This window comes from Bison bison, unplaced genomic scaffold (assembly GCF_000754665.1).
Source record: "Bison bison bison isolate TAMUID 2011002044 unplaced genomic scaffold, Bison_UMD1.0 scf7180017864383, whole genome shotgun sequence".
NCBI classification, from domain to species: Eukaryota; Metazoa; Chordata; class Mammalia; order Artiodactyla; family Bovidae; genus Bison; species Bison bison.
The window spans coordinates 7017079-7039360 of record NW_011494955.1 but is presented as its reverse complement, the minus strand read 5'-3'; the positions used below and the strand labels follow the sequence as shown (position 1 = coordinate 7039360).

The 22282-nt window shown below is 42.4% G+C and overlaps 2 protein-coding genes across 13 annotated transcripts in view; one reads left to right on the top strand and one right to left on the bottom strand.

Annotated features, from left to right (window-relative positions):
- The window catches only part of MAP3K12 (mitogen-activated protein kinase kinase kinase 12), a 15419-nt gene extending 12269 nt beyond the window's left edge, over nt 1-3150 (top strand). For 3 of the 4 annotated variants that reach the window (XM_010857932.1, XM_010857930.1, XM_010857931.1), the window contains 4 exons: nt 33-657; nt 821-891; nt 981-1254; nt 1643-3150. In XM_010857932.1, the coding sequence (XP_010856234.1) occupies nt 33-657; nt 821-891; nt 981-1254; nt 1643-1741 (1069 nt within the window). In that variant the 3' untranslated portion in view covers nt 1742-3150. The remainder of the gene's footprint in view (nt 1-32; nt 658-820; nt 892-980; nt 1255-1642) is intronic. The other variant, XM_010857933.1, reaches the window with a different exon arrangement.
- On the bottom strand, nt 2965-22282 carry PCBP2 (poly(rC) binding protein 2). 9 transcript variants are annotated; one of them, XM_010857934.1, is made up of 14 exons: nt 21656-22269; nt 21075-21098; nt 20953-20985; nt 20310-20426; nt 18214-18345; nt 17129-17257; nt 16023-16109; nt 14126-14218; nt 12977-13018; nt 11679-11751; nt 11153-11191; nt 10158-10213; nt 9272-9441; nt 2965-3415 (listed from the first exon to the last, which is right to left on the bottom strand). In XM_010857934.1, exons 1-14 carry the CDS (start codon nt 21722-21724, stop codon nt 3379-3381), a joined length of 1101 nt encoding a protein of 366 aa, XP_010856236.1. In that variant the 5' UTR covers nt 21725-22269; the 3' UTR covers nt 2965-3378. The 9 variants fall into 9 exon arrangements, with proteins under 9 accessions (XP_010856236.1, XP_010856238.1, XP_010856237.1 ...); XM_010857936.1 differs by having other exon boundaries at nt 10158-10210; nt 16023-16097; nt 21656-22266; XM_010857935.1 differs by having other exon boundaries at nt 16023-16097; nt 21656-22262.

The following is a 22282-nucleotide window of genomic DNA, read 5'->3' as shown; positions in this document are numbered from 1 at the left end:
ATCTCCAACTTGCACTTTCCCTCTCCCACCAGGCCAGATATCCTCAAGACTGAGTCTTTGCTACCCAAACTAGATGCAGCCCTGAGTGGGGTGGGGCTTCCTGGGTGTGCTAAGGGCCCCCCCTCACCAGGACGGAGTCGCCGTGGCAAGACTCGTCACCGCAAGGCCAGCGCCAAGGGCAGCTGTGGGGACCTGCCTGGGCTTCGTGCAGCTGTGCCACCCCATGAACCTGGGGGACCAGGAAGCCCCATGGGGCTAGGCGGGGGACCCTCAGCCTGGGAAGCCTGCCCTCCAGCCCTCCGTGGGCTCCACCATGATCTCCTGCTCCGAAAGATGTCTTCATCATCGCCAGATCTGCTGTCAGCAGCATTGGGAGCCCGGGGCCGGGGGGCTACAGGGGGAGCTGGGGATCCTGGCTCACCACCTCCAGCCCGGGGAGACACGCCCCCAAGCGAGGGCTCAGCACCTGGCTCCACCAGCCCGGATTCACCAGGGGGAGCCAAAGGGGAGCCGCCTCCACCAGTAGGACCTGGTGACAGTGTAGGGCTGCTGGGAACTGGAAGGGAAGGGACGGCGGGACGGGGAGGAAGCCGGGCTGGGTCCCAGCACTTGACCCCAGCCGCACTGCTGTACAGGGCTGCTGTCACCCGGAGTCAGGTAAACGGATGCTGCCTGACCTCTTCCCCTTCCCTTCTCCCCACTGTAGCTCCCACCTTCTGTTCTTTTTCTCAAGCCATTCCTAACACTATATAACCATGTTTCCTTATCCTGAGTTCTTGACCTCTTTCCTCCTCTGACCAGTCACTCATCTTTCCTGCAGAAACGCGGCATCTCATCAGAGGAAGAGGAAGGAGAGGTGGACAGTGAAGTGGAACTGGCCTCAAGCCAGAGGTGAGTGATGGAATTAGGAGGTAACAGCATTCTTCGCTTTCCACTGCAAGGTGTAGTCAAGCTGTGACCCTGGTTGTTCCCACAAACAGGTGGCCTCAGGGCCTGAAAATGCGCCAGTCACTATCTACCTTCAGCTCAGAGAATCCATCAGATGGGGAGGAGGGCACAGCTAGTGAGCCTTCCCCCAGTGGCACACCTGAAGTTGGCAGTACCAACACAGATGAGCGGCCGGATGAACGGTCTGATGACATGTGCTCGCAGGGCTCAGAAATCCCACTGGACCCACCAGCTTCTGAGGTGGTTACTGGCCCAGAACCCAGCTCCTTGCCCGTCCCACACCACGACCTACTCAGAGGGGAGCAGGTACGTCACACCAACCAGGTACTGACCAGGGAGGAGACAGCCTGATCATTTGAGGGCTACTGGGTTGACAGATGCACAGGCCAGAGAGAGAGGTACTTAACCTCTGTCACTCTGTAGCTGAAGCTGTTCCCTCCCATACTGAAGAGCAGATATTCACCTGATAGACTCTGGGAGATTTAGAGTACTTAATAAGGTTGCTTGCATGCTACCTATAAATTGCAACCAGGGGAAATCCTGACAGTCTGGTGCCTTGGAGAATGGCCTGAACCACTGAAATTTAGAGACAGTAAAATCACTAACTTGTTACTACAAAGATGTCAGTGGATTCTGAAGGAAGCAATTTGCCAAGAGATGCCGTCTCACCTCACTGCCTTTCTGCTTTTTCCAGGGCCCTCCCAACCCTGAGGACTCAGACTGTGACAGCACTGAACTGGACAACGCCAACAGCGGTGAAGCCTTGCGGCCCCCAGCCTCCCTCCCTCCGTGAAAGCCACCCTCATCCCTGTACATAGAGAAATATTTATATAAGTAATATATATGCGCCACATAATCAATAAAGACAGGGCTGTCCCAGCCGTAAGTTGGGCTCAAGGGAGACTGACCCCTAACCAAGTCACCTGATAAACTCTAGGGACACTGGCAGCTGTGGAAATGAAGGATAAATACTGCCCTAGAGATATGGTTAAGGGCAAACTGGCCCCTTCCTGCTTCACCCCCATGAGTTCAACCAGTGGTGAGGCAACATGAAAGCCCAACTTGCCTATGTTCCTTTACTTTTTCTGCCCAAACCCTAAGGAGCAGGAAAGGGAGCCATTTAGACTGCACTTTTTTTTGTTTTCTGTTTACTCTGTTTACACATTTTGCACTTGGGAGGAGGGAGGCTAAGGCTGGGTCCTCCCCTCTGAGGTTTCTCAGGTGGCAATGTAATTTCTTTGTCCCTCCATTTCTCTGCCCAAGCCCTGGCTTAGGGCCTAGGGGAGGCCAGGAGATTGTGAAAGCATGTGATGGCTCAGGCTGAAGAACCGGGGTATTGTTTTAAGTCCCTACTTTTATCTTGGTGCCTGACTGGGGTGGGGACTGTCATATTGTAACCCCTGTGAAAAACCTTGAAATATAACCACTCCATGCAGGCCCAGCTGTTGAGGGTTTTCTTGGTGAACGAATGGGGTAGCTTGCATGGTTAAGTAGGAGCCGTGGGCTTTGGAAATTACCTACAACGCTGAATGACTTGCTCCTTTTATGCTTTAAGTGATGCTAACCACTTAGAGCACCAACCTAAAACCTGTATAAACAGGTCTATCTTTATAAAGGATTGTACTAGGACAGACCTTAGAAAATATCCATCCTTATTAAACAGAATGATTTCTGGACAAGGGTGTAGGTATTCCCAGGAAGGTGAATCCCAGTGAGACAAATTCTGCTGCTTCCGTGTGTATGCGTGTGCACCCTTCCAGTGGGAAGTGCTTGCTTACATTTTGCAGGCATGTCTTAGAAAACTGTAATCCCCATTCTTTTGGACCAAGGGCACAGCCAGCTTGCTATAGCTATTATTAAGATCACTCTGCAATGCAGGCTCAAGGGCTACAGAAAAAGATGGGAGTGGTAAAACAGAAGAAAACATCTTCACTGGAATAAACGCTTAAAAACCCAAGCAGGGTCCTTACCCTTTTGAGGGATAAAAGGTGCAAAAATAACAGCAAGACACCAGAATAAAACCCACATGAAATCACTGTGGCATCCAGTTTCTATTCACAAAGAAAAAGCTCCAGTCCATCTTTTAATTTTTTTGAAAAATTCCTGACATTACAGAACTAAACTGAAATGTATTAATATTCCACTCTTACATTTCCATGACAAACAAAAAAAATTCATGAGCCAAAAAAAAAAAAAAAAAAACAGGGAGAAGCTTATAAAACTAAATATGGATCTCAGCATTAACAGCTGAACAGAGAAAGGAATTAAAACGCTTTAATTAAAAAATCACGAGTGGATGATAAAAGTGTGTAGAAACTGAAAATTTACAAACTATTTAAAACCTGGAATCGCTGACTGTTCAGAAACTACACAGATGGATCATGGGTGGTGGTGAACAGCAGAAAGGATTATGGATGAATCTGCATTGTTCTAGCTGCTCCCCATGCCACCCGTCTCCGAGGAAAGCCTGTAACACACACACAAAAAAAAACTCGAAGTTAGTTTCCTGAGTGCCCGGCAGTACCTCACCTCCAAAACTTTTAGTCTGGTTGATAAGATGTGAAGGAGTACATAAATCTGTTTCCGTATCAAGGGAGACATTGATTTTAAGATTTCTTGAGTTAACCAGTACCATGGTCCTATATAAGCCCTGCAATCCAAGCTTCCTAGGGCAAATTAACCTCAGAACCATAGTTCTGTCTCAAACTATGCTCTTCGTAGTATCTCTGTGGGATACATTAAGCATTCTCTCAAAAACAGACCACACACACAAAAGCCCCCTCTTAGGGGGGTCACAATACACAGAAACTTTACTGCCCAGATTTATTTTGGCTTCTTCTAAGCTCACAGAACAGTCCTGGGTTTCTCTATCAATGTAAAGACTATTACTATTAAGAGATACTAGTGTTTTCTAACTAAGCCATGTTAAAGAGGGAGCAAATATAGTAAGTTTGGATTAAGAATTACACTCAACCTACAATTGTTAGGTCCAGTTTTCAAGACTTGGAGTGGAAATCAAAACCATTTTCAGCAACTCCCTAGGCTTGCTCTAAGGGCTCCCCAATTTGTGGTCTTATTAGGCCAAACTCTCCATTCAAATATTTCTGGCAACAATGCCTGTTTCAAATAGATCATTCGAAGTCCTGGAATCCAGCTTGGGGCTTTGAAGGAAAGGTCTTTTAGGTGTTCAGTGATCAGCTTGCTTCTCTGATACTAGGTAGGCAGCAAGACCTGGCTCCCATTTTGAACAGAGCTAAATGTCTAAGACCCAGTCTCATTTTTACTTTTTTTTTTGTGGGCGGGCAGCACACTTCAGGGCTTCCCCGGTGGCTCAGACAGTTTAAGGAATCTGCCTGTAATGCAGGAGACCAGGGTTCAATTCCTGGGTTGGGAAGATCCCCTGGAGGAAAGGATGGCAAACCTCTCCAGTATTCGTCCCTGGAGAATCCCCATGGACAGAGGAGCCTGGCGGGCTATGGCCCACGGACACAACTGAGCAACTAAGCACCTAATAAGCACAGCACACCCTCACCTTGGGGCATGTGGAACCTCTCCATGCCCCCTGCAAAGGAAGTGTGGAATCTGAACCAATGGACTACCAGGGAAGCCCCGCATTTTGTAACTTTATTTCGTAAAGATTTTAAATGTAATGGCATTCCTTGTCAAGAGAACATGAATACTTCCCCATTTGAATCTCTTCCAGAATAATGCAAATTGAAAAACTGGCCAGGAGGAAAGCCAGGAAACACAGAGCTCCTTCAATTACAAACTGCATATAGTTTCAAGTCAGAAATGGTATTTTGACCTCAGTATAAAGGAGAACAGTTAATAGGGGACAGATTCTTGCCAACCTCAAAATGGGATGATCTAGGGCAACATAAAAAACAGACCATTAATCAAAGACTTAAGTAGGAACTGAAGGTTCAGGAAAGGAGCTGCTGCAAACAGATCTAGGATTTAAAAAAATTAGTAAGTTCACACAAGAAGGTGGTGGCACTCTGACACCAAAAAGAACTCAAAAAGAATTGTCCAGAATTTACACCCAGTATGGGCAGGAATTGGGGGTGGCAGGGAAAGAGAACAAAGAAAAGGGAAAACCCAACTAAAATATATTAAGGACTCTAGAAAAGAAAGACCACATGGGGGAGCTGTAGGCTGCTACAAAAAATTGAACACCAAGGACCTCTGGATTTTAGTCAGCAAGCACTTAGGGGAAAAAAACCTCTGACTTTCTTCCCAGCAATCCTTCAGGGAGTACTCATTAGGTAAAGAACTAGGTAAAAAATTAAAAAAAAAAAAAAAAGGGTTTCTGGGGAGAGATGGTATCAGCAAGCTATTAAAAAAGCTTACTAAGGGGCACTGCACCACATGATAAAGCATCATCTACCAACCAACAAAACCCCCATCTGGACAATGAAACACCCCACTAGTCCTTCATGCAGACTTTGTTTACAGCCCCAATCTTAAGGGCAACAATATACTGTAGTTAATATACTACAATATAATTAAGTTTTTTAAACAATGTAAGCCGAAGGGGGATGTGGGAAAAGGTCACCAGGAAAAAAAAGTCTCCACACTGGTTCTCCTAAGCCCTAAGAGCACTGTACTTTCATTATTCTGGCAATATACACTCAGGCTAAGTGGAGACTATCAGAGGCCTTCCACCATTTTACTCAGGGCATCTCTACTCTTATGGAGAGAGAACTGTGATCTTGGGATACAAAAAAGAATAAGGCTTTGGACAATTTAGAACAATCTTAAGTGGATCAATGAGTTAAAGTTGATCTTACAGGTCTTTAATCCTCTAAGTTATGACAGGGTTGGTACAGACAGGTTGGTGGGGATAAAAGGGTAAAGGGTCCTGTTTGAGTAATCAGAGTTGATTTAGGATAAACAGGCAGGATCTTGCCAAATTTGAGGCAATGTCACTGGTTGGTTGTTTGAGATTTAAGTAATACTAGTTCAGAGGAATGCAGACAGAAGCTGGCAAACTTTATTAGACTTTTCCCAACTTGCCTCCCCATTCTGGGTAAAGAAAAAACTTCTTTCCTACACAGCAGTCAACTAAGGTTCTTACTGTGGCAACTTTATTACAACTAGAAACACAAATCTGGCCAAGGAGGACAGCTGATAACTTAACCATGAAATAATTAAAAGAAAAAAAAAGTTAACTGAGAATTTTTTATTCATTAACACAGAGCCTAACACATTGTTATATTGCAAGGCAGAATAAAGCTACAAAAAGTAACAGAATGAGAAAGAAGAGCAAGAACTGTGGCTCTAGATAAAGAATTCAACAAGTCAGACTCTGAAACAGGCACTCAGCAGAAATGGCCTAAACCTAAACACAGTTTCCCATAGCCCCTACCCCCACCCTGTCATCCCCCCGAAACAGTAAAAAGGAAACGGTCACAAGCTCACAATTGTTTGGTTCTCACCAATATTAACAAAGGGGAAAAAAAACCATGAAATACTTGAGGGGTGCCCCAAGACATATGCCATCAGTAGGGAGAGAATCTCTGTTTCTCGCCTTTCAGTTTGTTAGTTACACATGGCACAGCAGAGGTGGTGGTGGTGGTAGCTGAAGCCCCGGTACCCTTAGCAGCAGACACAACATTTAGAGCCAGGAGAGGGATGGGTTTCATGCCAAGCAGACTGGAGACACAAGGGGCGGTCGGAAGAGGGTTGGGGAGGCTGGAGGGTGCGTCGGAGGTCCCCGCTGTGGCGAGCGAGGGGGTGGTGGTGGAGGAGGAAGAAGAAGAAGAAGGGGTGGAGGGTTGAGAGAGGTTGATGCTGAGGTGATCGGGGATCGTGACGGAGGCTGCCTGGGAGGAGGGTTTAGCGTTTTCTAAACTGTAACAGAGGAAAAAAAGGAACAAAAAAAAAAGGGTGGGTGGAAGGGAAGACCACAAAAGGGCAAAGTACAGGACAAAATCCGCTTATCAGTAAGTGCCTCTGTTGCCAACTAAGAAAACTTCTATCAGCTTGTGACAAGCTTTTATTCTGGGTCCCACCCTCTAAAAATGCATACTTTGCCAAATTCCATTCCAATGCTATCGAGAACTTCTACGTGAAGAAAAGGCTGACGGACTGAGAAAAGACATCACACACTTTCATGTACCTGACATACTGATGCAACCCAAAAGGCAGAAAAAGACTTCAAGCAGAAAATGAAAGAATACTCATCAATTCCCAAACAAATAAATGTTTCATCCACCAAGCACTTGTGAAGCTTTGGGACACTAACCCCGAGAATTTTTCAAATTGTTTTTTTTTCCCCTGTAATTAATATCAAAATTTGTTTCCATTGCCAGTCAACTAACTAACATATCAGGATGGAAAGGGACAAGAGCCCAAAGTAGGTCACTCATTTCAAACTCTGTAGCATTTTCAATGAAAATTGCTGAAAACAGAAGCATAGATAAGCCTTATTTCTGGTGATGGGTGAGGAGAAAAGAAGGTTCTTTTGTTTAACTGACCATGCTTCTTACACAGACTTTACAAAACTAGAGAAGAGAAACTTCATGCACTGCTGAAAAATTTAGTTTAATGAACTAAAAACATCACTTCTACTTCTAAAATGAGCTCTAAGTAATAGTGATGACCTGTAGCTCCCAATGCTTCCATGGGCCTATGCCAGAACTGCAGGTATGTGCTGAAGTCTGTTGGACATCCTATGGCATAAGACTAACTCTTCCAAGGCAGGGAGGCTCCTCAAGACTCCCATTTTGTCTACCTAAATCCAAGGACAGTTAAAATCCATAAAAGCTGCCACAATCAGCAGAAACTCTCAAAGTCTATTACTAAAAACAGAGACATCTTTCTTGCCTAGTATTCATAATAAAATCAGTCTTCTTTCTGTGTTCAAATTGGGCCAATATGAGTTAGCTGCGTGCATGCATAGTCCTTGATTGTTAATAAATCAAGTTTTTTTTAAAGTTTTGACCCAAATCCACAGCTCGGGCAGTTTCATGTAAAAAGGATGGTCCTGAAAAGAGTGACTAAATCAAGAAATGAAGGCGGACCCAAGTGTTGCTTCCTTAAGACTTAGCCATCAACCCAGTAGAGGGGTCAGGCAAGCAGGTTACATGGAAAACACTATCTGACAATATTCAGTGCACATCTACTCAAGCAGACGCGTCCAGCTTGCAAGAACGTAATTCTTGCCTCTTAACAATACAGCACCACAATCAGAAACAGGGAAACAAACCCTTGCAAACAGCAAGACGATAGAAAGCAGATCTAGGTATAGAAATCTTTTCTACACAAAGACAAGAAAATACCTCAAGGCATGAAGAGATATGATAACAGATGGAACCACTACTGGGGAACTGATAAATTCTTACAGGGGATAAAAGACCATGGAATAAATATATGGTCAGCGTAAGCATGGCAAAAAAATAGACCCCATACCATACTTATGAATTCCTTTCCCTTGCACTACACATTCAGGAACCCATAAAATCTGTCTATACAACAGAGACCAACTAATTGTGACAGAGATAAACAACTTAGGTAAAAGTCTACATAAAAGGGAAAACTAAGTCCCTTACGGAATGGGCTGCTTTAAGATGTTAGTAAGCAATTAAGAACATGACTTAAGCACATGTGCTGAGAAAGCAAGAAATACAAAATGCCCTGCAAGATGCCCATTAACTGTAACAGTGCTGCTGCAACTGTGTGTGTTAACATTAGCTACCTTTGGATAAGAAAAGTAAAACCTCAGCAGGTCAATAAGGGATGAGATGAGATGGTGGGGGGTAAAGAAAATACTAAGCATTTCTAGAAACTTCCAATACCTGTACCTCTCCTTTCACACAAGCTCTAAACAATGGAACACAATGGCACAAATGGATGTGTTCAGAATAAACAGTAATGACTGCTTCAAAGAAACTATCTTGCTGTCATTATCTTTATTTCAATTAAGGGTGCTTGGGAGCCTAAACCCAGTGAAGTATTAGTCTGTATGACACCTACAATGAGACCTACATTTGGTTTTAAGTCAGTATGGGTGCTCCAGCCAGAGCAGTCCTACAAAGTGAAGACATGCTCCATACCTTCCATTCCCCAAACCAACAAAAAGTCAAATGCAAACAATCCACTTCCCTTTCCCCAACCCCATGCAAACTCATTACAGTCTGGTTACTTTCCCCCCCTATACTAAAGGATGAGAAGTAGAGCTAGATACTTTTTCTTTTGCAATCTCTACCCTTCCCATTTCCATCCCCCAGAGAATCCCATACTTAATATTACAGTGTAACTTTTCCCAACACACACATTACTTGTGTTGGCACCAATAACACAAAAGATAGGGAACCCTTACCTGACATTGATTAGATATTGAGCCAGGCTAATGCTGGCAGCAGATCCAGTGATGGTAACCTGCCTATCAGTAGATCCTTCCACTGGGTTCGCAATTTTGATCTGCGCCCCAGACATCTGACGGATCTCATTGATTTTGGCGCCTTGACGCCCGATTATGCAGCCAATCAACTTAAGGAAGAAAAACAAGGCATACCAAATTAAGAGTTGCATGGCTAGGTCCCAGCATTCCACCCCACCCCTCAGGCTTCTATACCTCAGGCCCACAAACATGGCATTCAACTCTGAACTGAGTGACTCCTAGGACCATTAGCTTATTTCTTTCAGAGTACTAATTCCAAAGACAAAGCAGTGCAAAGATGATGATAAACCTATTCTGTTTTTGGCAATAAAGATGCCTTAACTCATCCTGCCATGATTATTACTTTACTATAGTGACAAGGATTCTGGCTAATTTCTAACGCTTTTGCCTAGGAAAAAAGTAAACAATTGGTCAACATTTGCACTCTCCAATACCGTAGACACTAATAATGTCATTACTGAACATTGATGTGGCCAGTGAGATTGACAAACTTGAGTTTATCATTTTATTATTCTCAATTCAAACAGCTACATGTGCTTAGTGACTACCATGTTGGACAGCACAGATAACATCTAATGACCACTCCATTAGGGATTACATATGCAGATTCTACAAGATGCAAAAGCAAATGGGAATTTCTATTTGAGACAAAAAGTTTCCTCTGGCTCAAGATAACTCACACAATAATTTCATCAATCTCCATCAGTTTTTATTTGAGATTTTACAGTTTTAAGAATTTTAGTGCCTGTAACTCCATTTTCTTCCCCAAGGTGTTAAGAGTAGCCCAATCTCTGTTTTTACTTACATCGTTTGGAATGGTGAGTTCATGAGAAGTAGTCTGAGCAGATGCATCCAAACCTGCTAAAAGACAGAAGACAGCAAAGAAGTTCAAGGCACAGCATACAACTCCCGCTGGTTTGCACATTAACCTAACAGAAGGAAAATGAACTGGAAACCCAGCATTGGCTGTTGGGATTCATCTCTAACTTGGAAGCCTCCAAAGAGGAAAGAGGGGGAGAGGGGTGTAGAAATAATGCTGGAAAGGTTCCTCTGTACCAACAAAAGAGGCTGATTTCATGCCATTTCCTGCAAAGCCCAGGCTACTAGGGTCTAAGGGGGTGGAAGCACGGGGCAAGGGGATGTGGTATCCTCAATTCTCAGGACCGAAATCTAACCAAGTACTTCTGCACTTCTCCCCTTTTCTGGTTGGATTTCCTATTGTTGTATCCCAATTTTATCTCACCTGATGCTATCACCAGCACCACTACATGCCTATTACTGGGTAACATGGACTTTCGGCACACATGCAGAGTTGCTTTAAATATACCTATACCAGATTAACCAATCCCAACACCCTTACCCTAACCTACACTTACAGGTCAGTGAGAAAGAAATGGCAGTGAGGTGTGGGAATTTCATGTCTCCAAACTACTCCCTGTCCTTTGCTCAATAATTTGTTCTGGTTTTTGCTTTCCAAAGAAAAAGAAGAAAAAAAAAAAAAATCCTATCAGCAAACACCCATACCCATCTATATGACACCTGGACTAGACAAGGCCAGCTGGCTAACTTGTAAGTCTAGTCCTGCTCTCAGCTGTGGCTGCTGAAACAACATTTTTAGAAGGGGGTAGGCCAGATCCATCAAGGGACCCTCAGGGGCACCAGGCCCACCCCCGCTTTGCTCTCTCAGCTCCTTTTTGCCATGTGCATGTTCTGCTGGTATGTCATGGGCAGTGAAACAAGACTCCCACCAGTTTATTAATATAACAGTAGAATACTACAGATTTTTTTTTTAATCATTACCCCAATAGCCTTTCACCTCTGGAGAGCTGGATTCAATGCCTGTTAAGATACAAGTGAAAATGAGTTTGGTGGTCTCATCCTAACCCTATCGGACAAGTTATTCCTTATATAGAAAAGCCCAAAAAAACAAAACAAAACAAAAACACACTACACAAATGGATTGTTTCTACCCAGATCTATGAATAGCTGGTGGAGAGAAAGGGGGTGCCAATCAGATCAAAGGGGCAGCGATAAGGACGGGTTAGAAGAAATATCAGCCTACCCTTTGCCTGACAAGCATCCCCAGATCTCACCCCAAACCTTCCAAGGGCCTTTCTTTTTTCTCTTTTAGAATAACTCACCCCAAATGAAAACCAAGTTAACAAACATATTACCTCCTTCGGTTTAGCCATAGAAAACAGCCAAGTTTAAGCCAGCAGGACGCTGGGTAATGAAGTTTGTTTTAAACAGATGTCAAATGGAGACCTTGGGGCTGGCCTCTGTCTTGTACTACACCTTACAAAAATCAACACTGAGGTATCCATACCACTGAATCCGGTGTTGCCATGCGTCATGGGAAAATGAGACTGTTGCATTGCCAACTGGTGCAGCTTGGTCAACTGCAGGAAGGAAACAGAAGAGGTTGACATTAAAAGAGTAACACAGCCAAAGCTCAAGCACATTCAAACTGGAAAATGTAGAGCTCCTGATCCTCAAAGTTGGCTACTACTCAAACTATGACAGAGGCTAAGGAATGGGGCTGGTATCACAATCCTGGGGATGGGCACAAGAAGGTGAGGGTTAGAAATAGAGTATCAGTACAAAGAGAATATATGCGTTTGGGGTGTGTGAAATGCAGCAGCACCGCCTGACAACCACCCCCTTGTGGGCTATTTAATGAAGGTGTTTGCAGCCATTGCAACAGTTGCCCCAGGGACAAGCACAGACAGGCTAGGTAAACAAACTGTGCAGTGGTGCTAGGGAAAAACACACCATGCAGGGTTCCGTCAGTACTGGGAGGAGGGAAGGAAATGAGGGAATAGGGAGACTGCAAGGAGGAGAGATTAAGGCGAAACCAAACTGGGTTTAGCAACCCTGACCCTATGATTTCTAAAGCTATTTTTCTTCATCTATATAAACTGTCCTGGCTGTTGTAAAACCATCTCTCTTCAAGTCTACTTCTCCTCCGGGGGCCTACCACTAACCAAAAGCCAAACTCCAACTTTTCAAATCTAAAGCTCAGCACCTGAAAAGGTTAGTAAGGGCAGAGAGTAAGTGCAGAAGGAAATGCCCTTAAAAGTCTAAATACCAGCACTTTTTAAATTGGAGTTTTCAGTGACAAGGAATTTCACTGAGTTGAATCCAAATATTTCACTTCCTAACCCTCCCTGTGTAAATAAGTCCCTTTCCCACCCCTCCAGAAGCTTTTTACATTACCACCTCAGACTGAGTACACAAAAGCGAACCCAACCTCCCACTCCCTCACCCTCCCTCCATAGAAAGGACTTCATGCAAAGATGCACAGTCCACTGTGAATTTACATTGTGCCCTGGGATAACCAATGACGGTAAACAGTGGAACATTTCTCTTTCAGAGTAATCTGTAACACGGGAGAAAGTAGAATATAATAATCTATTATAATTTCCAGGGATTAAATTTCAAAACAAGGTGCTACTTTTTCCTGATTAAAGATTATTTAAGGGCCAAAATACAGACTTCACCTTGTGAGGGAAACAATACTGCAAATGTTTGAGACCCAGCTCACTTCTGCCTACATGGAGAAAGGACTGAGACAATTTTGGAAGGGAGAGGGAGCTTTTCAAAACAAGTGAAAACAAAACTTACATCTGGCTGTGGAATGGCATACTGTCCTTGAATGGTATAGGCCTACAAAAGGAGGAAAACAGTTCCTATTAAAAACCAATCACGGACAGCCACCCAGTTGGGGGGTGGGGGGGTAGGGGGAGACATTTCAACTAGCCAGGAAGCCAGAGTTGAACCAGAGAATGGGGAGGCCAGGGGTTGAGCAGTAGATGGTATCTCACAAATACAGTCAGACCCGAGTTGGCCTTCTTTATACCCTAAATATGATGGCTTATTTCAGGATGCCTATAAAGGGAGCCATGTTCCCTGCAATCAAAGACAAAATAACACATTTGTTTCTTAACGAAAATGTGGGAGATAGGATTAAACAATGCCTTGATTGCCTGAGCCCCCTTCTTTCTCCCTTTGTACAAGATGGCCTAGGAGGAAAATGATTTTTTTTCCTCAACCACCCCAACCCTTCTACCAATCATGGTGACATGTTTTATATCTGCACAGACCCACACGGCATGTTAAAACAAAACACTTCCCTTTTCCTATCTGACTTTTCTCTACATCTGCCTAATGACCTTAAGTGCACTGGAAGCTAGTTGGGTCCCTAGCACTAGGGAGCTGACCATAGGAATACATATAGAAAAAAAAAGAAAGAAAAAATCTTATGTTCTAGATCCTGCTTTCTCCCACCTCCCCTCCATAAAAGGCACTTGCAGCTCCCACTACGCCCTCCTCCCCCCACACCATAACCTCCCAAAAAGGGAGCTGGGTCTTTAGGGCAATGGGGTGGGGGGCAAGGAGAATCAGGAAGGGAAGAAAGGAGCAGCTGGTTAACAGGATGTGAAGCTTCTCACATCACAGTGGCCAGTACCCCCAGAAGTGTACCCAGGTGGGGGTGGGAAGGTGAAAACGGGGTAGGAGGAATAGGAGACAGGGAAAAGGGGTTGAACAAAAAAAGGAAAAAAAAAAGGGAAAAAAAAAAAAAAGAGTTGGTGTTACCATCTGGTGGGCTACGCAGCCTGTGTGAAATGAGGTGGGGGGGTCAGTCCAGGTCCCCGTGGACAGGTGGTGTCCACAGCACAAAAATCACCAGCGCCACTGGCCCCCCGCGTGTTGGCAGTCTCGGCTGAGGCGGAAGGATTGAGTGAGCCTTGGAGACTGAACATCCCCTCTCACCTCTAGAGGTGGTCCCTCCAGGTCAGGGTTGAGGCACATGGACGGGGTGGTGTGGGGAAAGCTCGCACTGTCGCTGCCTGTGCTGTACCTGTCCTGTGGATAAATAGAGGATTTCAGTCTCCAGGGCTGTCAATCCGGCACCTTGTCACCAGCATGAAATTCACACAAAAAAAGTTGTTTAATTTTTTCTTTTCCTTTAAAAAGGAGCTCACAACACAATTTGAAACGAGCTGCAATCAGTGAATTAAAAAAAAAAGTTACCTATAGTGGCAGATTTCACACTGCACAATTGGACTATTTTCAGTAAGAATGAAGGAGTGGGGCAACAGAGCTGATGCCAGCTCCTGGTCAATGTGGGATTAAACTGCACCCCTATAGAGCCCACTTTGTCACAAAGGAACAAAAGACACAGGTTCACCTGTGGACAATGCATAAACTGGTCCATTTAAAAAGGCCCATGGGAATAATCCAAGACAGGGCCACTCATGGAAGAAGAAGCTGCAAGCTTTTAGAGTGGTCAACTGAATAAAGGGGAGGGAGGGAAGGAAAGCAAAGAGGTAAGAAGGGGGAAGTGGGAAGGGGAAGGAAGGAAAGGGAAATGAAGGTAGAATTGTAAACAGAGAGGATTGCTGCTGTGCGGTATGGACTCTAGATAATCCCAAGTGACCTGGAAGAATCCAGAAAAGTAGGAACTTGTAGTTCCAGGGGAGAAGGGAAAACACCTGAAGCTAAACCTGCTACTCTAACTCTGGGCCTTTGTTTATCCGCCTAACTACCCAGACTCATGAAGCACACTTTGACCAAACCAGTTTGTACAATGCTAGTATTAAAAAGTACAAAACTGTGATATGATTAACTTCCTATGAAAGCTTCCAGAATTACAAGACAAACTAAGTTCCCCAAAACTTGTTCAGTTTTATGACAATTCAATAGAATGGGAATGAGATGGACTCTAAGAGCTCCCCCAGTTTAAATACAAGATGGAAATAGGTGAGTTATCTGCGTTTGTTAACAGGTCAGCCCCACGTAGGAAAAGGGACACTTGTACTTGTTTAGGCAGCTACCAAAATGAAGGTCACTATTTCAGCCTGAATCCCAATTATTTTAAAACTGACCTATGCCTCAAACGCTAACCAAAAAGCATAAAACTAACATGGTGCTAATCAGTGCCTTTTGTCATAAAACTCTAACTTCAGAATAAACCATGTACCAAGGATCCAGAGTTTAGGTTGGTGAAGGAGGAGAGGCCAAGGGGTGCTTTGGTGTTCTTACTCTAACACCAAAGGTCACAGCCCAACATGCTCTTCCCGCTCCTAGACACTGAACCCTTACCCCAGCTGATTTCAGTTATGCCATGTGGGTTCAAACCAGTGTTTGAGGTTAAGAGCCCAGGGACAACACACTGGAATTTGGGAGTGAAGGGGTAGGAATAGGGGAGGTGAGGTGGGGAAAAGGGGAAGTTTGTAGGACACTCAATTTCAGGAGCCCCCAATTTGAGACCACCATCCAAGAATCTATTTCAGAGGTCCAACTCCTTATTATGTTTTATTTGGACCTCTAAAGAACACCCCACACATGAAAAAACATGGATGGGGTGGGGGTAGGGAGAGCAGTGACATCAAAGCAATTTTATCTTTTCTTCTAACCCAACCCACCTTAAATTACTAAGTAGATTACCTCTTCCGAGTGCCTACAAAACTCCCAATGCCTGCTAATAATTAAATAAGGTGGCATTCATAGCTTTCTTCAGTACAAAAAATAAAACTGAAAGCAGGTCAAACTATGGCCAGAGTACAGATTTCAGCAAGCATGCAGAGTGGCCTGGTGTGCTGCTGGCAAAGTTGACATTTCAAATACAATCTTGTTCACCTTAGCCCAGCAATAAAAAACTTCTTACCTGACCACCTGCAAAGATGACCGGAGAACTGGACGGCTTGGGCCGGTACGGGATGGTCACGCCCTTCGGGGGGGACTGGGAGAGAGTCAGAGGGGAAAAAAACAAAAAGAGATAAGGTTTCAAAGCTGCTTCAGCTGTGTGGCTTAAGCTCACACAGGTCAGTTAAATTAAAAACTTTATTATTTCCACCCCTTCACCTATCAACTTTGTCTCTGGCTAGATCTAATCTCAAATCATCAGCAGTTATTTGCCTCTAAAACAGTAAGATGGTCCGTGGACTATACAGTTCACACTAATTCTCATCAAGGCAGATTCCCCTGTAATAATTTAGGCATTATTTCCATGTGTTCAAATTGTGCTAATTAACACAAAAAACCAAAACCTCTAGATGTACCCATGTACCTTTGTAACTACATTTTGACCTGAATAGGAAATAAAATCAAATAGGAAATAAAGCCCCCGAACTTTTTATCTAGGGTAATTCAGGACTTTCCATTAATAGCTCAATGATTCAGTCAATAGTTTCCTAAACTCTACCTAAAAGTTCTACTTTCCTTTCTCACCAATATGGGACCAATTCCCTATGACAATTCTAGAAAGGTTTAATTCTCCTTAATTTTATTATTTTTTGTTAACTGAATAGCATCCACCAGGACCTCGTAAGTCATTCAGAAACACTACTATGGATATTTTTTGTTATTATAGATCATTTTGAATAATCCTGCCTTATAACATAGAAATTAATTTAAACATATCAAAGTTGCATGTAGCCAAAATACTGTAACCTGAAAGGCAATTTAACTTAGCTTCTCAAGACCCCAGATACATCTTTTGTCCTCAAATTCCAAGTAGCAAATCTTCCCCCTACCAACCCTGCTAAAATTGCTATAAACCAAATGATCACTGCTGCTTAAGTTTCTATTTTTGCTTGGACTATAAGAAAAGTCAAAGCTGGGAGAAGGAAAAGATGAACTCAGGGAACCTCTTCCCCACCCCCATGTGAGGCTTCTAACAGCCTCACCTAATTCTAGTCTTACTAAATATAGATCAGTCTGTCTCCCTAAATCACCCTCCCCCCCATTCTCAGCATGAGCCTGAGGGCTTACCTCCAACATAACCACGCAGATCTGTTTCACACACTCAATGATGGATTGCGGAATGCCAGCAATAGTGATGGCCCGCTCAGTTGAGTTGGGGAGCATATCCCCTGCCACTTGGACCTGAGCCCCTGTACTCTTTGGGGTAAAAAGAAATTTTAAAAATCAGAGAAACAGATCATTCATACCATTTACATCTCCCTGCAGAAATTTTAGAGTCTAAAACTCAGTAAACATTTATCCCATCTCCTATCTAACCCTTTTAATCCTCCCTCCCCTCTCTTTCCTTATTCCAGATAAGATTGTTTAATCACAGTTATAAATAAATTAGCCTCTGAAAGCTGAGAATAAGCCTGAATAACAGCCTAAATTTAACCTGCTCTTAAGAGAAAGGTCCTTCTACACAGTTTCCTCTCATTTAATGATAGCTCTGTGGGTCATCAAACAAAATATTCATAAATATCACCCACCTTTTATTCAGCAAATGTTTATGTTAAGCCCATTCTATGTGCCAAGCACCATCCCAGGTACTTGGAATATATCAATGAGCAAAATAAAAATCCCTGCTCACATAGTACGTACAATAGGCTCCCAGATAAGTCCAATTCGAATAGGAGCTGTTCAAATTTCATCCCAACATCCAATTCGGTAACTCCCAGATATAAATAAAAGCTCCCATAATTCACCATTAACTTTCATAATTTTGAAGGGAGAATTACAACTATATCCCAATATACCTTCATTTCTTCCAAGCTATTTAAGAATTTGGCCAAGAAAAACACTTGATATTATTACATATCAAATTGTAAGTTCTTTAGACATAAAAAAGGATCATGTAGCCTCATGGAAAAGTCACCAACAGGTCCCACGCAATAGCTGGAAATTCTGGTTAACTTTTCTGATTTACTGTTGTTGAAATATATGAAATCTAAGAAAAATATGCATATCAACCAAATTATAGTCTTCTAGGACTATTACTTTAATACAAATCTTCATCTCAATAAATGCTAACTTTTCCTAGATAATAAAAGCTAGTAGAGGAAACTCATTTAGAATTTACACTTTAAAAAGAGAAAGAGCACAAATTAACCAACCTCTCGTATTTCCTTGATCTTGCAACCACCTTTCCCAATGAGAGAGCCACACTGACTAGCAGGGACCACCAGCCTCAGGGTGACTGGGGGTCTACTGGCAGCTGTGCTATTGGTCATAGAGCTGCTGATGTCCTACAAAAAGAAATTAGTCAAAACACCACAAGAATATACAAGTTTAAACAGATCCCTGGGATCCCCTAACTGGCATAAAACAACCTTATAAGGGACATATTATGTCATGATCTCCAACAACATTTAAACATTGCCCCTGCCCCAAACAATAACAACTTATTACTAAAAAAATAAAATGGCCTACAAATATCCTCAGATTTAGCCTTAATATATGTTCCTTCATGCCAGAAGCAGTGTTCTTAGTAGAGAGAAAACTTATTTTGTTAAGTAAAATAAGTTTTCTCAGCAAAATAAAACAATACTGGTGAAGTCAACATTAAACATGAAGAGAAAAGATGAGACAATGCAACCCAAATTCAAGTGACCAATTTTGTCCTCTTAAACTACATAGAGATTAAAAATAGTGTACTTTTATTTATCCTTTTTTCTTGGTATGAAATTGAAGCTGAGTACTTACCCCAATCACAACTGAAAAGTTGTAGATTTTAAACTAAAAGACTGTATTGGCTTCAAAGCCCATAATCTCTCCCATAACAATATGCTGCATCTTGTCTATAAACTAATTAAATTTATCCTTCTGAGGATTTAGCTTAATCTCTATGTATATAGTATGTATTTAGATAGACCTGGGAATTTCTCCGACATAAGCCCCTTAAGTCAAGACCATGTTTCTTATTTGTTAAAGTATGAATAGATTTTCTGAATTTTTTTAAAGCTACAAGCTCTGGATTAGCAAGGTCTTATAGGTCAGAAAGATAACATTTCTGATCTTGGCAAGAGTAAGATTTCAGGCACCATTAAGGCATTAGCAACAGCCCAGAAGCCCTCCTCTGCCTGCAGTATCAATTGCATTATTACCAGCATTACTACAGAAGCTGGGAGGCTGAAAACTGGATGAACCGAGGGCAATGATGGTTCAGCACTGTAAGGTTGAGAAAGTTTAATAAACAGAAAAAAAATCCCCACTATTGACATTTTGCTTCTGATAACTATTCCCTCCCCTCCAAGTATAGCTCTGACAATTACCAGGCTTTTTTTTAAATGTGTAACTGCCTACCTGTATTTATAGAGTATATTAGTATTTAGCAGGGCTCCTAACAAATCCATATTAATTTAGTTCACTCAACTAAGAGTCAGGGGACATAATTATGAACACAATGGTGGCATACCTTCAAATTGTTGGTAAAGAAGTAAAAGATGCTGTTTTTTCACATTTTTTAGAGTCCCTAATAACAAACTATTTGGGGTTTTTTTGTTCTTGTTTTTAAATTCAAGCACAGTCAATGTACACTATGGTTTCAGGTGTACAAGTATTGTTTGACATTTAAATTCATTAAAAAAATTATCTAAGTAAGTCTAGTAACCGTTTGTTACCAAACAAAGTTATTACAGTATTACTGACTATATTCCTTACACTGTATATATAAACCCCCAATGACTCATAATTGGGAAAATATGGAATGCTTCACAAATTTGTGTATTACCCTTGCACAGGGGCCACATCAATCTCTTCTGTCTCATTCCAATTGTAGCATATGTGCTGCCAAAGTGAGCACTCTAACTACAGCTGGAAGTTAGGGGTGCTGACCCCTCACCCCAGTCAAAAGTCCAAGTATAACCTATCCATAGTTCCACATTCACAGAGTCAACCAATCGCTGACTGTGTAATTCCACAGTACATATTTTATACTACTGTAATACATTATTTATTGAAACAATCAAAGTACAAGCAGACCAGCATAGTTCAAACTCATGTTCTTCTATGGCCAATGGTATTTTTCTAACCAACTGAAGTGACTTTTTAACTATAAATGGTCCAATTTTGGGGATGCTGAATGGGAGTAAAGAACCCATTTACAGAGCTTTATGACCTAGTCTGTTCTTCAATTTTAAAAGCTCTTGGAAATCACTAAGCTATCAAGAAGCAATAAAAAATAAAGAATGAGGGGCAGGGAACAACAAACCTCTTCCAGTTTATCAATGATCATAGCAAAGGCTTTGAAGATGGCATTAGTGGGTCCAGCCAAAGTGATAATCCTTTCAGGACAATTCCCTTCTGAGATGTTTATACGTGCACCACTCTGGATAGAAACAGAGCCAAAAGGTTAATAGACAAAAAAATCTAAGCACAGACACACATACAAATATATAAATAATCCCTCTTAAACAAGACGGGCAAGAAGCTGCCTATGTACATGATCCTGATTAAAGGCATCATCAACATCATTTAAAATACAGCTCCATATTTATCCTCCAACAAACTACAGAAGCTGCTTTAAGTCTTGAATGCAGACTTCCTAAAACTACATTTCCCAGCATACTATTTGTCATACAAATAACCCAAGCCAGAAAAATACCAGCTTCTCCTATTAAGATCTTCCCTTTTCTGGGACACTTCCCTGGTGGTTCAGTGGTTAAGACTCCATGCTTCCACTGCCCAGGTTGGGGAACTAAGATCCCACGTTCCCACAGTGCAGCCAAATATTAAAAAAAAAAAAAAAAACTTCTCCCTACCAATCTCTCATTAAACAAAAACTTTGCTTTTGTTTTAGAAGTGTCTAACTTTCCAAGTTAACAGTCCCTATCCCTCCATCCCCAATAACTCACCTCCTCGCGCATCTTCTTAACTGATTCTCCTTTCTGAAAGAGGGAAAGTCAAAAATGAGTTCCAATTATTATTTAAACCCAGGCTGACTAAATAGTGATTAAGAGTTCAACTAATGCCTTACCTTTCCGATGATACTGCCAACTTCCTACAATGGAGAATACTAGTGTCAAATACAAGGAAACTTGAAGCATTGGTTATCACAAAAAGTAATTTTTAAAACAATCCAAAGCAATGGAAAAACTAGGATTCACTGGGAAGGAGAATGGAAAGGCTTATTATTTTCTTTGCTCAAAACATAAGGGAAGCTATCAAAGAATTGTCAAGAAATAGTGGAGTAATGAAGTGCTGTCTTTAATATAAATCATTTTTAAAAATATCAAATACCAGTTCACCTTAAAGTTACCCAAAATTGTTTGGGCAGTGGAAATCTACCTATCACAAGCTATAACAACATCCATGAGAAAAATCTTATCATCCAGATAGTTTTGGCTCTAGCCTCTGGTTAAGCCTTTCGTGCTCAGTGGAGCTTCCTAGTAAAGTCTGTCCATTTCCCCACTACAGTCTCATCTAGTCCACCAGAGAAGGAGTGCTAAAGCCAGACTTCCCACAGAGCTAATCTGATGAGCTCCAAGATCCATGCCCTCTCTTCCTGGCCCCTCCTCTAGCAGTTACTATGACCCAATTTCCCAAGCTGTTGCATACCTTTCCATGCATAAGTAGCCGGATGGTGAGAGTGACATTTAATCCACCTTCAATCACTCCGGTGTCCATGTCGAGCAGTGTTCTGAGGAGCTGGACTTTGAGTGGTCAAGTCTTTGGTCACTGGTGGGGGTGAAAGCCAAAAACTGAAATGCAAACATGACCAAACTCAGAGTAGGAAACAATAGAAATATTTCCCAATGTTACTTTAGTCATTATCAATGTTTTCTAGCTGACTCTTTTCCTTAAATGACAGTGTATCAGTCGGCAGGCTTGTATACATCCAGCACACTGCATTAACAGCTCAGATTCTGTTACAAAGTATATAAAGCAACTTTCCAGTCTACTCTCATTAATGATAGGGTTTCCGCTGACTCTCAGGATGTGAAAGATTCCTTCAATTGGCAATGGTTCTAAGGGGAACTGCTGAACCTGCACCAGTTGTCCTTTAGCAGAATAAGCTTCCAAAGAATACAGAAACACCTGGAAATCATGAGGGCAAACCTCAAGCTAACTATACACTGAGGGCTATGACTTTGGCTTCCCTATTATGAAGCCATTCAGGTTGAAAGCTACAAAGGACACATGTAAATGTTTTTATTGGCAGCAATTTTTAGGTTAAAAAAATTA

What these genes read in the sequence shown, in the direction of transcription:
- PCBP2 (XM_010857934.1), bottom strand. Translation starts at nt 21,724, where the DNA reads ATGGACACCGGAGTGATTGAAGGTGGATTAAATGTCACTCTCACCATC. An exon ending in GGCTACTTATGCATGGAAAG is followed by an intron (nt 21,099 to 21,655) that starts GTATGCAACAGC and finishes TCTCCATTGTAG; the next exon opens with GAAGTTGGCAGTATCATCGG. An exon ending in TGGCAACACCGGATTCAGTG is followed by an intron (nt 11,192 to 11,678) that starts GTATGGATACCT and finishes GTATCTTAACAG; the next exon opens with GCATTGAATCCAGCTCTCCA.